Source organism: Maniola jurtina, chromosome 5 (genome assembly GCF_905333055.1).
Source record: "Maniola jurtina chromosome 5, ilManJurt1.1, whole genome shotgun sequence".
In the NCBI taxonomy this organism is placed as follows: domain Eukaryota; kingdom Metazoa; phylum Arthropoda; class Insecta; order Lepidoptera; family Nymphalidae; genus Maniola; species Maniola jurtina.
In genome coordinates, this window is record NC_060033.1 from 6,826,659 (window position 1) to 6,840,401 (window position 13,743).

The following is a 13,743-nucleotide window of genomic DNA, read 5'->3' on the forward strand; positions in this document are numbered from 1 at the left end:
AGGTCCATCAAATTTTTATCGGCTCTTATTGTCCTGTGTGTGTATGTATGTATGTTTTTTTATTTCGTACGATTTGTTATCGAACCTTGTACCTAACTAGCAACCTTGTGGAAACTCCATAGGTAGCATTTGGATCACAGGTCTTGCATCGTATCTTGCTAAGTTATAGATACGATTCCTTTTACATAGGTAAACATTTATATAATCAAAGCCAGTGAAAATTGGGTTTAGATTATATTGCACAAATATTAGAAATTCTCAGCCTCGTATAACAAAAAAATATGATGTTGTAATAATATGATAAGTATATAAAGATAAATATAACAATATCTTACTACGTCACATAAGTAACATCAACAACAAGAAAACAATAACACCCTAATAATCACAATAGTTCCACCTTTGAAATTCTTAGCTCTGAGAACAAAAAATGAGCCACAAAACTATCCGTGAATTTTTTTTCTCATTTAATTTTTTTTCTATTGCTTTAAAAAGTTTTACAAAAATATGTGTCCAAGATTAACACAATATCAATAAATAAAAATTATTTTTGTTTTCTTTTATAAAATTACTAATTTTTTAACAATATTTATGATCTTAAATGGCACGACTGCTCGTTATAAACATTCTTCGTAGGTCAATTACATCTTGATTATAATAATTAAGCAATAAATGAAAAAAAATCTAACACTACAAGAAACGATTTGTTTGCTCTAATAAATCAGCGATATAATGAGAAGATATAGGTAATGAGAAGTTAGTTTAGCTCCCGCCGCAGCGCTACCACACAAACGTAGTAGTTTGGTCTTCATTCGAATAATAATTTGACTAACAAAACTCAATGAAATGCAGACACGTTCTAGAAATAAATAGTATCTGTGTCTATAGTTTTCCTCATTTCTGCAAAAAATAGTTTTAAAGTAAAATAAAAATCTTTGTACCTTTTCAGTTACTAAAGGTACTTTAATATTAATATCTTCGTTTACATAATTTCTATTGTATATAATTACCTAAATAGCTATGCAATATAGATATATTGTAGTCAAGCAGGCGTAAGGCTCTATGCTGGTTACAATTTTGGATGGATTGTTTATGCTTTTTTTTTTTAATTTAAGCATCTTTATTTCTCACGTTCGCAGTTTTAAAACTTGTATTCGTTTATCTTACAGATCAGCTATGTCTTTTTGTCGATAACTGGTTTTTGGATTGATTATAATATTTGTATCTGGTGGTAAGGACCTTGAGGTCAAATAAAACACGGTAACAATAATAATAATTTGATTAGATTTATGTCTAGTTTTAAGAGTTTGGTGCAAATTCATAAAAATACTTATATTAAAAAAACTTGTTTGTCTTGATTGATTATTTCATGTTTTGTGTGCAATAAAGTTTGCTATTATCTACCTAAGTATCTTGTTCTGACTGACTGACTGATCTACAGCCAAAACCATGAGCCTAAACTTGAAATTTTGACGGTAGATTCCTTTTACAAGGAACCCGTATTTTTTTACGATTAGTCCAAATCTGGAAAGATATAGAAGTTGCTATTGCAGAAGCTTCCACTGGAACTATTTCAAGTTCTTATAAAGCTGCTAACTATAGAATAAAGGATATATAGATTAAATAAAACATCCATTTTAATGTAGTAAAGGCATATAATATGTTTTTTAATAATATTATAATTAGACAACAGTTGAGTTTCTATAATTTGAGACTTTTATAATAACACCATTGAATTTAGCTCATATTATTTAATATCCAGTCTCTGTATACGGCCACATCAGTAAAAATTGTGTATGCACTAGGATCACAGATGGACGCGTCAGATCTTGCTAAGCTCACTGACACAATCCCCTTCACATACCACGCGCCATCGATATAATCTTCTAGATAATAACTACGATCTAAATCATCTTGCACAAATACCATGAAGCCTCCGCCACTATCGCCATTACACGCTGCTGTTCCTACAGGATAAAAGAAACGATACAAGTGTAAATTAAAAATTTATAACACCCCCGACAAGTGAAGGTTACAGTAACTAGAAAAGAGATGATAACTTTCAAACAGCTGAATCAATTTTCTTGGATTATAGCAAACTAAAAAAACTAAATTAAAATAGGTCCATTAGTTTAAGAGCTACGATGCCACAGACAGACACGTCAAACTTATAACATACATTAAATTGCAAAATCCAACTTACCATTTCCATTTCCTGCACAAAATCGTTTTCCATTTAAAAAATTGGAGTAGAAAACGGGATCAAATGCTATGCATGTAATATCTGGTAATTGAGGCATGGCAGCAGATTTTAATTTTGTTGATAATGTATCTGTGTTGTCAAAACCCCAACCAACTACCTGTCAAGAAAAGTAATGTACCTGTTAAGAAAAATTACACATAATATATCAAGAAAACCAAAAACTTGGGGATGTGGCTTTGGGAAATATAATTAATATACCTACATGCTGAAATTTTAATGGCTTTGAAAGTTTTCCCGAAGCGAAATGATTCTGTCATGGTATTATATCATCAAAAATCATGCGATCTCTCCAAAGGTTCTCTAAATGTTTACTAGCTGTGTTTAGTCAGATTTTTATTATGATAGCTTTTTGAAATCAAAATATATAAAAATAAAAGGTTACTGACTGACTAATCTATCAATGCACAGCTCAAACTACTGGATATGCACTGGATGGATCGAGCTGCAGATACGGATATGACGTAAACATCCGATAAGAAAGGATTTTTGAAAATTCAATCCTTGAGGGGGTAAAATAGGGCTTTGAAATTTGTGTAGTCCACACGGTGGACAAAGTCGCGGGCATAAGAAAGTTTATTAATAAGTAGAGACCGGATTATATGCAATTTTTTATATGTATATATGCAAATTTATTTAATACTTTATACTCTTGCGTATTTGCATATGCAAGAGTATAAAGTATTAAAAAATACACAGTAGGTATAATATACTGTAACTGTACTGTGTTAACTAATAATAGTAATTTTGAAACAAAAAATACCACAACTTTTTATTATTTAATTAATGCATATTTTGACACTTTTCGTGCATATTTTAAGCATTTTCCATGCATATTTGCATGCATATTTTAAGCTTTTTATGTTGCATATAATCCGGTCCCTATTAATAAGAATGTTTTTGCTTACCGTGCCTTTTATATCGTAAGGACCAAGGTGATCATAGATACCATCGAACCATATACATGCAGGTTGAACGTAGTTATTATAGATTGCTTCAGTTGTTAGTTTCAACAAAGCGATGTCATTGTTAAGAGTTCGGTGGTTGAATCCATCGTGAACTATTACTTTGAATACCTGAAAATTGTCGTACTTATTTAAAAAGGTTTTAAAAATATAATTAAAATAGGTTGGTAATTGTTTAAAGTTTTTATGTACCTTACCAAATGTGGATGAAAACTGTCCAACGTATTAAGTTGATTTCATACTACGGAATATAATATAATATATAAATATCGCTCACCCTACTTTTAAATGTCACTGTTCACACTGTTAGATGTAATAATATTACATCTAAGATCATATATTTCCGTAGTTTGAAGGCAACTTATAAGCATTTTAAGATTTATCATGACCAAATTAACAGGAATAAGTAACAAAAGATAATAAAAATAATTATTACTAACTTCTTTTTCTTGCAGAGCTATATCTCTTGCTACTAAGGTATATTTTCCCAATACAACATTCATAATTTCGGGATTCACTGGTATACCATTTATTGTCGCGCAATGGGCGGCTATAGAACAGAACAATAGTAAAATATTGATTTTGGGTTCCTAGAGGATTTTTAGAAACCCTAAATATACGTGCCTACTAGATTCCAATTTATAATTCCATTACATTTACTTTATTTTATTTTTACTTTGGTTTCGTACCAAATCGGTAAAAATGGAATCCATAAAGTGCGACTTTTTCCGTCCATTCGTCCGTCCGTCACAGTTGATTATTTCAGTAATTATTAAAGCTATGGACATGGGAATTACAGTTTTTGATTTATCCTGCAAGATGTCGAAAAAAATATTCCCCCCTCCCTATTTTCCAATTTTTTTTTAGCAAGACCATCATGTTTGAATTGGTGTGTTTCAGCCTGTATGATCTATGACCTTTGCATGTAAGCTTCAGTATTTTATTGTTTTCTCGCAAATGGGAGTAGCACTATACAAGTCTCAGCCGAAATGGCAATTACCGACCTCTTTTAGTTTCAAAATCACATGAGAAGTCCTCAGCTTTGGCTCAGCCTTCCAATATTACTCGGCCGATAATAATTGCCTTATTTCACTGACAGTAACGTCCTTACTATTAATTTATTCAGTGTTCTTACCCGTTAAGACTAAGTATTTGGAAATGAGTGTCCCTCCTCCTATATACTTTATACTTGATTTTTGAAGTCTCATTAAAGCGGCATGCCAAGGCCAATCTCCAGCTTTAGTTCCAGATCCACTAACTATTAGTTCGGTAAACCGTCTATTGATTCTTCGTCGACCACAAAATTTATCTGGTGCTTTTTCAAATAATTTTGCAACTCCTGTGTATCTTTGGAAATATGTCTAAAACAGGTCAGATATTACAATTTTTTTTGTATTTAACAACGTATAATACAGAGTATTTGGTTATTTTTTTTTGATTTAGGTGCACAACAGCATTTTGCAAATAAAAGAATAGTAGGAAAGAAAATCATACCCGATTAGGTTCCCTACAATTTTCTACACCATCGATTTTTAAACTTATCACATAAGGTGAATGATTTGGAGCAGATCGACCTCTTACAACAAACATTAAATTATCGACATCTTTGACTAGAACGAAAGTAAAAATATTATTGATGGTATCCTTATCAGCTGAAAACCTTGTGTCATTATTCTGTAACAAAAATTAACAATAGTTTTATTATGCCATACAAATGGGACATAATATAATTTTTTAACGTATAATAATATATATTATTTATAGTAGGTACTGTTTGATATTTAAAGATGATAAATTTACTCATGATTGAAAGACGAAATATTGTTTAGTACCTAGTAAGTACCTACCAAAAATTGTACAGCGCATCCAGAATCAAATTGCAATTTTATTTTAGTCATAGCAAGCAATGGTTTGTTTATAAAGATACTATAGCCTTCGGAAGAATAGTAACCGAAGGACGACAGAATATATTCGTTGCCTTTACAAAAATATTCCACAAATCTTGGCGCCCCATGTGATGGCGTATTATGAACTTCTGAAGTAATCGTGACAATGATGAGTAGTTTTAACACTCGTAACTTCATAATTATTATTGAAAAACACTTTACGTCATTCAAATTGTAAGATTGATTCACTACTGTTTTATCACAATAATATTATAATTAACTAATAATATAAAGAGGAAAGATTTGTTTGTTTATAACAGATAAATTTAAAAACTACTGAACCAAGTAAAAAAAATCTCAACGAGTGACATATGCTATATTTTATTTTCAAAAAATTTGAACACAAAACACTAATAACGAACTTTAGCCGATGCTCGCGGCTTCGCCCGCGTGGATTTAGGTTTTTCGAAATCCCGTGGAAACTCTTAGATTTTCCGGGATAAAAAGTAGCCTATGTGCTAATCCAGGATATTATCTATCTCCATTCCAAGTTTCAGCCAAATCCGTCTGGTAGTTTTTGCGTGAAGGAGTAACAAACATACACACACACACACACACACACACACACATACACACACACACACACACATACAAACTTTCGGCTTTATAATATTAGTGTGATTATTGTAAAAAAGTAAAGGTCATGGTTTACAGTTACCCAGAGTTTATCATACAAAGCATTACCCACTGACTTGCGATAGCCAGTGTTTTTATTTATATGTACCTATTACTATTTTGATATCGTAACTTTAATTTTTTTTGTAACTAATAATATTAAACATAGTATTAACTAATATGTACCTACTTAATTTTTATTAACATCTCACCATAATTATACAAAATACCCTTTTCTCACACACTTAGCTACTACTTACTTTAATACATAATGTAAAACCAGTTTTATTATTTTTCCTTATCCATACTAATATTATAAATGCGGAAGTGTGTCTGTTTGTCTGTCTGTCTGCTACGTTTTCACGGCCCAACCGCTGAACCGATTTTAATGAAAGACTTGGGATATCCCGGGGAAGGACATACGCTACTTTTTATCCCGGAAAACTAAAGAGTTCCTACGGGATTTCAAAAACCGAAATCCACGCGGGCATAGCCGCGAGCATCCTCTAGTACTTTATATAAGATTGCGTCTATAGACCTGATAGGTAGATAGATACAATATAAATAGGTATTGTGGTTATTTACTTTATATATCATGCTTAACTAAAATAATTTCGGACTCCTATTTGTTGAAATAATAACTAGAAGAGTTTTAAGCCTTTTTTTAATTATTTAAAACCGCGACAGTCATCATGCTAAATACAGCGCCATCTATTATATTGGTACCATATGACTTTATACCACTGTTATAAAAAAGTACTCAAATACTTGGACCTTATCAGGTACTGGTTTGGTGTTGGTTGGTTGATGTTGTTTCTTACAGTAGGCAAAAGATGACGCAGATGAAGAAGATCTGCTCATTTGCTAACAGAATGGTCCGGGAGTCCCTCACACTGAGTCATGGAAGTAGGAAGTACTAATCCATACTTCCATACTAATATTATAAATGCGAAAGTGTGTCTGGCTGTCTGTCTGCTACCTTTTCACGGCCCAATAGTTTAACCGATATTGACCAAATTTGAAACAGAGTTAGCCTATATCCCGGGGAAGGACATAGGCTACTTTTTATCCCGGAAAATTAAAGAGTTTCCGCGGGATTCCTAAATACCCATCCGCTTAACCGATATGCATGAAATTTGGAACTGAGATAGCTTGCGTCTCTGCAATTGACATAGGCAATTTTTTATCCCAGAAAATCAAATAGTTCCCATGGAATCTTTAAAAACCAAAATCCGCGTGGACAACGTCGCGGGCATCCTCTAGTTCTTAATACATCTGGGGCTCTACCGCGGTAGTTTGACAGCTACAGTGTGACTGACGATCTCAATCACCGCTGATTTTTACTTACCGCGCTTACTTTTGGCAACAATACAATATCAAGGACCAACAGCTGAAAATGCTCTCCATGGCACGGGAGTGCGCTAACTTCCCGTGGTTAAATAGGGGATGATGGGAAATCCCATTGGGCGCACTGCTAGTATTGTCATAACTTCATAAGTCATAGCTGAATATGGGAAGTGTTTTGCTCGATAGCAAACTTTATTACGAGTCAGCGTGTTTCTGAATTCAGCTGTCTCTATTTTCCGGTATATTTCAAGTCTCAAAGGACATGTTATGTTCGAAATATCTTGCCCAATTATGCTATTCAGATACAATACTTGCAGGTAACATTTTATAACGTAAACATAACGTAAACATTCTAAACATCCAGCTAGAATGAACTTTTGGAATTTCAACCCCTAAGGGAGTAAAATAGGGGTTTAAATATGTGTTGTCCACGCTGATGGAGTTGCGGGCATAAGCTAGCTATATCTATACTAATAAATAAAATTGAAGTAACTGTCTGTTTGAACGGGCTAATCTTCGGAATGGCTGAACCTATTTTAACGGGACCTTTTTCACAGACAAGTAGAAGGTTAACCAAGGAGTAACATAGGCTACTTTTTTAACCGACTTTAAAAATGAAGGAGTTATGTTTTTCTACCCATGCACTGATATCTCCGAGATTTCTGAACCGATTTGCGTAATTATTCTTTTAATCGATAGAGGAACTTTCGACATTGTTCCATAAAAAATTTGGATTCCAACTCCTCAATCCTGATGCTGCAGGGGATCTGACCAAGCCACGCGGGCGAAACTGCGGGCATCATCTAGTTTAATAATATTAGGTGTCGTGTTCTTTAACATAGGATAGTCAGAGTGGATGTTTGGTATTTTAAGGGTTAAATGAAAAGAGAATCTGCTTCTTCAGCCGCAACCAGAAGTGGTTCGAGTCCCATTCAACTTTTGCAAAGACTAACGATCACTTCAATACTGTCGGATGCAAAACAACTTTCTCAACAACTTTCAGTTACAATAGAGTTTTCCTCACCTCCGAATAATGTATACTTACGTATATTTTGATAACTTTTGACCATTCCACGAATCCAGTTTAGGTATGATAATAAAACCTTGAATTTTAAGTGCACCACAAACCTTGAACCATCACAGGATAAAGAATTCAGACTTTTTTTCTGAATCGTTTTTCTCAACTTTAAGGTTCGTGGCTTCCCTTAAATCTCTCAACAACTTTCAGTTACAGTAAAGTCTCTGCAGAACCACCAAAATATCACAACCTCTCCGATTACGTCTACAGGGTCTCTTTCCTTCTATTTTACTAGTTTAAAGTTTTAGTACTGCTGAATGCTGATGTTTTCCTTGTGATGTGACTTCAGTAGGTATTTAATCTTCTTTGTAGGAATAAACTATATTGATTATGAACGAGTTCATACTCCAACTTGCACTTGGCCGATTTTCGGTCGCCCACAACCTTTTTTGAGAGCTGGATCCGCGCCTGGATGAAAAGTTGTATACGGACTACGAGTCTATGCTGATGTTCCACTGCGTTAAGAGGGGTCTCTCCGTCACTCGCTCCATACAGACGTAGTTCGTCCTCATTGGAATACTAACCATTCATACTCAATGGAATTTTGTAGAAACGTTCTGGGAACTAATATTTCTGCCTGTGGTTTTCCAGATTTCCGTTAAAATATTCGGTTTCAAAGTTACGCGGTCTTGAAAATTCACATACAAATCTTTGAGCCCCTGTAATTTTAAAACTACTTATTTTTAGAAAAATGTAAAACACCACCGGCACAGTTATTAGTTTGCTAGAATAGGTATGTCTGCAGAATTTCATGGACTTTGGTTGCTTAATATTCAAATGAAATTGGGACTACGATTGTATGGAGTAAGTGACGGAGAGAGCGCTGTTAACCCGTGTTTAATTACCTTTGGTTCTCTCACTCTATTAATACTTTTGTAGAGCAATTTTTTAGGCATCTTACTCTAATCTCGCTATCTATTTGTTATTATCAGCCCTCTGATATATAGACGTTATTCGAAACCAACAACGTTCGTATAGACTTTAACCGATAGTGAAAACTTTACTAAGCCGTTAAAGCCACAGTAATATAACCCCTATAAGCCTTCGCACACGGGCTTAGACAGTGTACTCAATAGCTTTGTTGTCTGGCTTTGCCGTACAATGCAGATTATGAAGTTATGTATCTAATGTTGATCGCTCACTAACCAGAAGTCATTGCACATGATGCCGTAGACTTTGCATGTTCTCTAAAGAGTTAATGATATCGTTTATATAAATGATATCATTAGTAAGTACATGGAAGGCGTTGAACGCATGACCTGAAATAACGGTTCGTGCTGACGACGTCATCCGGGCAGATAATGTTAGTTTAATAACTAGCTGATGCCCGCGACTTCATTCGCGGGCATCAGAATATAAGTTTTTAAAAATCCCGTAGGAGCTCTTTAATTCTCCGGGATAAAAAGTAACCTAAGTATGTGCTAATCCAGGATATTATCTATCTTCTAAATTTCAACCAAATCCGTCTATTAGTTTTTGCGTGAAGGAGTAATATACATACACACAGATACACAGACAAACTTACGCCTTTATGATATTAGTGTGATAATTTTTCTATCAATATCTGCACGTAATTTGTTGGTACCTGGTGTTATTATCACATGAGAACAAATTCCCAAATTGTCGCCTTTCATGATTCTAGATCAACGGGAAGTTTCCTGGAAGGAACCCTGTAGGTTTCTTGGCAGACACGACAGACTGACAACGAAGTGATCCTACCTTTCCTTTTTTCATTTTGCGGTGTGGAACCCTAAAAACGACACAGTAAGGTTTAAGCCCGAGCGCTCACTTTGATGTATCATCTCGATCCCTAGTTTACTTAGTCTTAAGGCGAGTGTGCAAGAGTTACTACCAATTTAGAAGCGCAGTAAAAAGGCATTTCCTAGCAAGAAAGCAAAGTGTTGTGTAACTATAAGAAACCTTATACACTTTTTTTAGCGTTTGAACTATCGTGAATGATTTCTATAACTGTAGTTTATTCCGGCTGTGCTCACGTCGAATCAATGTAAGCCTGAGTAGTTTCAAACCCATCTGGGGTCCTTTTTACAAGGGCTCTGCTCAACCGACACAATCGCGGCACGTCGCGAGCTGAGTCCCTGTGAAAAAAAACCGGCCAAGTGCGAGTCGGACCCGCGCACCGAAGGTAGGTACCGAAGGTCCGTACTTAGGTATTTTTTTCAACATTTTGCACGATAAATCTAAAAAAAACTATTGTGTATAAAAATAAACAAAAATCTGTTTTAGAATGTACAGGCAAAGCCCTTTCATTATGATATCCCACGTGGTATAGTTATCTTACTTTGAAAATTCCAACACATTTTAAATTTTTTTTAAATGATGTAACCACAAGTTCATGGTTTTCAGATTTATTCCTTTACTTGTGCTATAAGACATACCTACATGCCAAATTTCATGATTCTAGGTCAACGGGAAGTACCCTGTAGGTTTTCTTGACAGTCACGACGGACGGACGGACAGACAGACAACAAAGTGATCTTATAAGGGTTCCGTTTTTCCTTTTGAGGAACGGAACCCTAAAAAGACCCCGGATGGATTCGAAACTGTCGGGCTTACGTCGATTAACCACGTGAGTACAGCTGCTGCTGTAATAAGCTATACCTTATACACTGACTGATTGTAGATGTAGAGTTTATAAGTGTTCCGTACTCAAAAGTAATGCCGTATGCTTGATAGCCTAGTGGTTAAGGTCAGCCTCCTGTTCGGAGGGTCCAGGATTTGATCCCGGGCACGCATCCCAAACTTACTCACTTAACTTACTTATTTAATCAATTAATTTTAAATTCGCTATGAAATTTCTTGACATGAAAGTTTTTTCGAAACTAGCGTTTATAATAAAATCAACTTTACAAGTGTAAATTAAAAATTTATAACACCCCCGCACAAGTAAAGGTTACAGTAACTAGAAAAGAGCTGATAACTTTCAAACTGCTGAACCTATTTCCTTGGATTATAGCTAACAACACTCTCGATCAAGCCACCTTTCAAACAAAAAAAAAAAAACTAAATTAAAATCGGTTCATTAATTTAGGAGCTACGATGCCACAGACAGATACACAGACACACGGATACACACGTTAAACTTATAATACCCCTCTTTTTGGGTCGGGGGTTAAAAATGGCTAGCGTCATTACCAGTTGAGCTGGAAAAGGACAACGGATAGACAGAACCAGTTTATTTTTTGTCTACAGTAAACAAGTGTGTATGCCGCTTATGAAACTGCAGGGAGCAAAGAAAAGCATCTATTTAGCGTGCAGTAAAACGTATGGCTTCTATAAAACAGCGTCTTCCTCGACTTTCTGTATTGATCTTAATCTTAGAAAACGACTAAAGCCTGAATACACAGCGCGCGACGGTGGCGTGTCCAACGCGGCTTATAGAATTGTAATCCATACTAATATTATAAATGCGAGAGTCTGTCTGTCTGTTTGTCTGTCTGTCTGTCTGTTTGTCTGTCTATCTTTCTGTCTGTGTGCTATTTTTCACAGCTCAACACTTTAACCGATTTTGATGAAAGGTACGGAGTTAGCTTTAGTCCCGGGGACGGACATAGGCTATTTTTTACCCCGGAAAATAAAAGAGTTTCTACAGGATTCTTAAAAAAGTCCATCCGTTTAACCGATTTATATGTTTGGTACAGTTTGCGTCCTGGAAATTGACAAAGGCCATACATACCACTTCCAAGTTGGCCTGCTTTAATTTTAGGCTGAATGATCACTTACCATCAGGTGAGATTGCGATCCCACCTGATGGTTTTTTCTATTCTGAAACAAAACTGACCCAGACAACAAAATACCCAGATTTGTAATTCAAGGAAAATAAATAAATCACATTGCAGCTCGCAAGTACTATTCTCTTACTTTATATAAATTCATTATATTACTAGTTAATGCCCGCGACTTCGTCTGCGTGGATTTAGCTTATTTAAGTCCGTGAGAACTATATGCATTTCCGGAATAAAATATAGCCAATTATGTCACCCTCGAGATCTTTAATTATACCCATGCAAAAAATCACGTCGATCTATTGCTTCGTTGTGACTTTTTTTTGAAGGACTTGATTGAAGGACAAACCAACAAACCAACAAACACACTTTTGCATTTATAATGTTGATAGTGATTTCTTTTTACCTTTTTATAGTAAGTATGTGTATTCCAATCTAGTTAAAATGAATTTATAGACGTTATAAAAACAACCTGAGCGTTTACAACTTAATCACATCTTACTACAACTATTACCTACATAGGTACTTTGTTTCTAATGCCACAACGAAGAGCGTAAGTGCTGATATTCTTCTTTATATTGCACAGTCTAGTAGGTTTTAGTAGGTATCTTAGAAATATACAACCTTACCCGTAGAACGGTTAGTGTTTTGTTCGCAATGTAAAAGTTAATTAGGTGTAAGGAATGGATACTTACCAACTACCTTATAAAAGCTTATTTTCATTGGTTGATGGAGGAAACACTTGAAACAGGTACTAGAGATTTCTAAAACTGGCAATTCAAAGTGGCTAAGTGAAGAAGAAAGCTATATTAGAACAGCTTACTAGACTTTTATACTTATTAGACTTGAAGAATAAGATTGAGATCTAAAGATCATACTTTGGCATTGCTTAGATAAAAGTCTGAACTTAGAATTAAAATGAGGCATATAAATTATATAAATCTACTAGCTGATGCCCGCAGCTTCGCCCGCGTGGATTGGTCAGATCCCCTGCAGCATCAGGATTGAGGAGTTGGACTCCAAATTTTTTATGAAACAATGTCGCAAAGTTCCTCTATCGATTAAAAAAGAAATGACGCAAATCGGTTCAGAAATCTCGGAGATTTCGGTGTACATAGGTAGAAAAACACAACTCCCTTTTTGAAAGTCGGTTAAAAAAGTAGCCTTTGTTACTCCCTGGTCAATTCTCTACTTGTCTGTGAAAATCCCGTCAAAATCGGTTCAGCCGTTCCCAAGATTAGCCTTTTCAAACAAACAGACAGACAGACAGACAGACAGACAAAAATTTAAAAAACGTGTGATTCGGTTATAGTATCGTTCAAATAACCATATGACCTTAATATGCGGTAGTTATTTCGAAATTACAGACAGACACTCCAATTTTATTTATTAGTATAGATATCAAACCCCAAAACCTAAAGATACCTTTGATGACGTATGGCGCTGAAACGTGGACACTGACAGTTGGCCTTGTCCAAGAGTTCAAAATCACTCAGCGTGTTATGGCGCTGGCTATGTTAGGCGTCTCTTTGTTGGACAGAATACGTAATGAGGAAATAAAGTGACCGACATAGCTCAACGAATAAGTCAGCTGAAGTGGCAGTGGGCAGGGCATCGTGTTCTGGAGTGGAGACCACGTATCAGCAAGCGTAGTGTGGAAAGACCTCTAACCCGTTAGACCGACGACCTTAAGAAGGTAGTGGGAAGTGAGTGGATGAGAAAGGTGGAGGATCGTGTGTGGTGGCGCACTCTTGGTAAGGCCTATGTCCAGCTGTGGACGCAAACAGGC

The 13,743-nt window shown here is 35.3% G+C and overlaps 1 protein-coding gene across 1 annotated transcript; it reads right to left on the reverse strand.

Annotated features, from left to right (window-relative positions):
• Nucleotides 1–1,622: 1,622 nt before the first annotated feature.
• LOC123865371 (elastase-1-like) lies at nucleotides 1,623–5,369 on the reverse strand. Its single transcript, XM_045906366.1, has 7 exons — nucleotides 5,073–5,369; nucleotides 4,720–4,899; nucleotides 4,361–4,586; nucleotides 3,666–3,775; nucleotides 3,169–3,336; nucleotides 2,204–2,360; nucleotides 1,623–1,967 (listed from the first exon to the last, which is right to left on the reverse strand). Exons 1-7 carry the CDS (start codon nucleotides 5,307–5,309, stop codon nucleotides 1,738–1,740), a joined length of 1,308 nt encoding a protein of 435 aa, XP_045762322.1. The 5' UTR covers nucleotides 5,310–5,369; the 3' UTR covers nucleotides 1,623–1,737.
• Between the last annotated feature and the right edge of the window lie 8,374 nt (nucleotides 5,370–13,743).

Bases quoted from the DNA above. Each gene is read 5' to 3' on its own strand.
- LOC123865371 (XM_045906366.1), bottom strand. From the start codon at position 5,309: ATGAAGTTACGAGTGTTAAAACTACTCATCATTGTCACGATTACTTCA. The intron at 4,900-5,072 runs GTAGGTACTTAC...TTTTTGTTACAG, and splicing joins GATGCGCTGTACAATTTTTG to AATAATGACACAAGGTTTTC. The intron at 2,361-3,168 runs GTAAGCAAAAAC...TTTTCTTGACAG, and splicing joins CTTACGATATAAAAGGCACG to GTAGTTGGTTGGGGTTTTGA.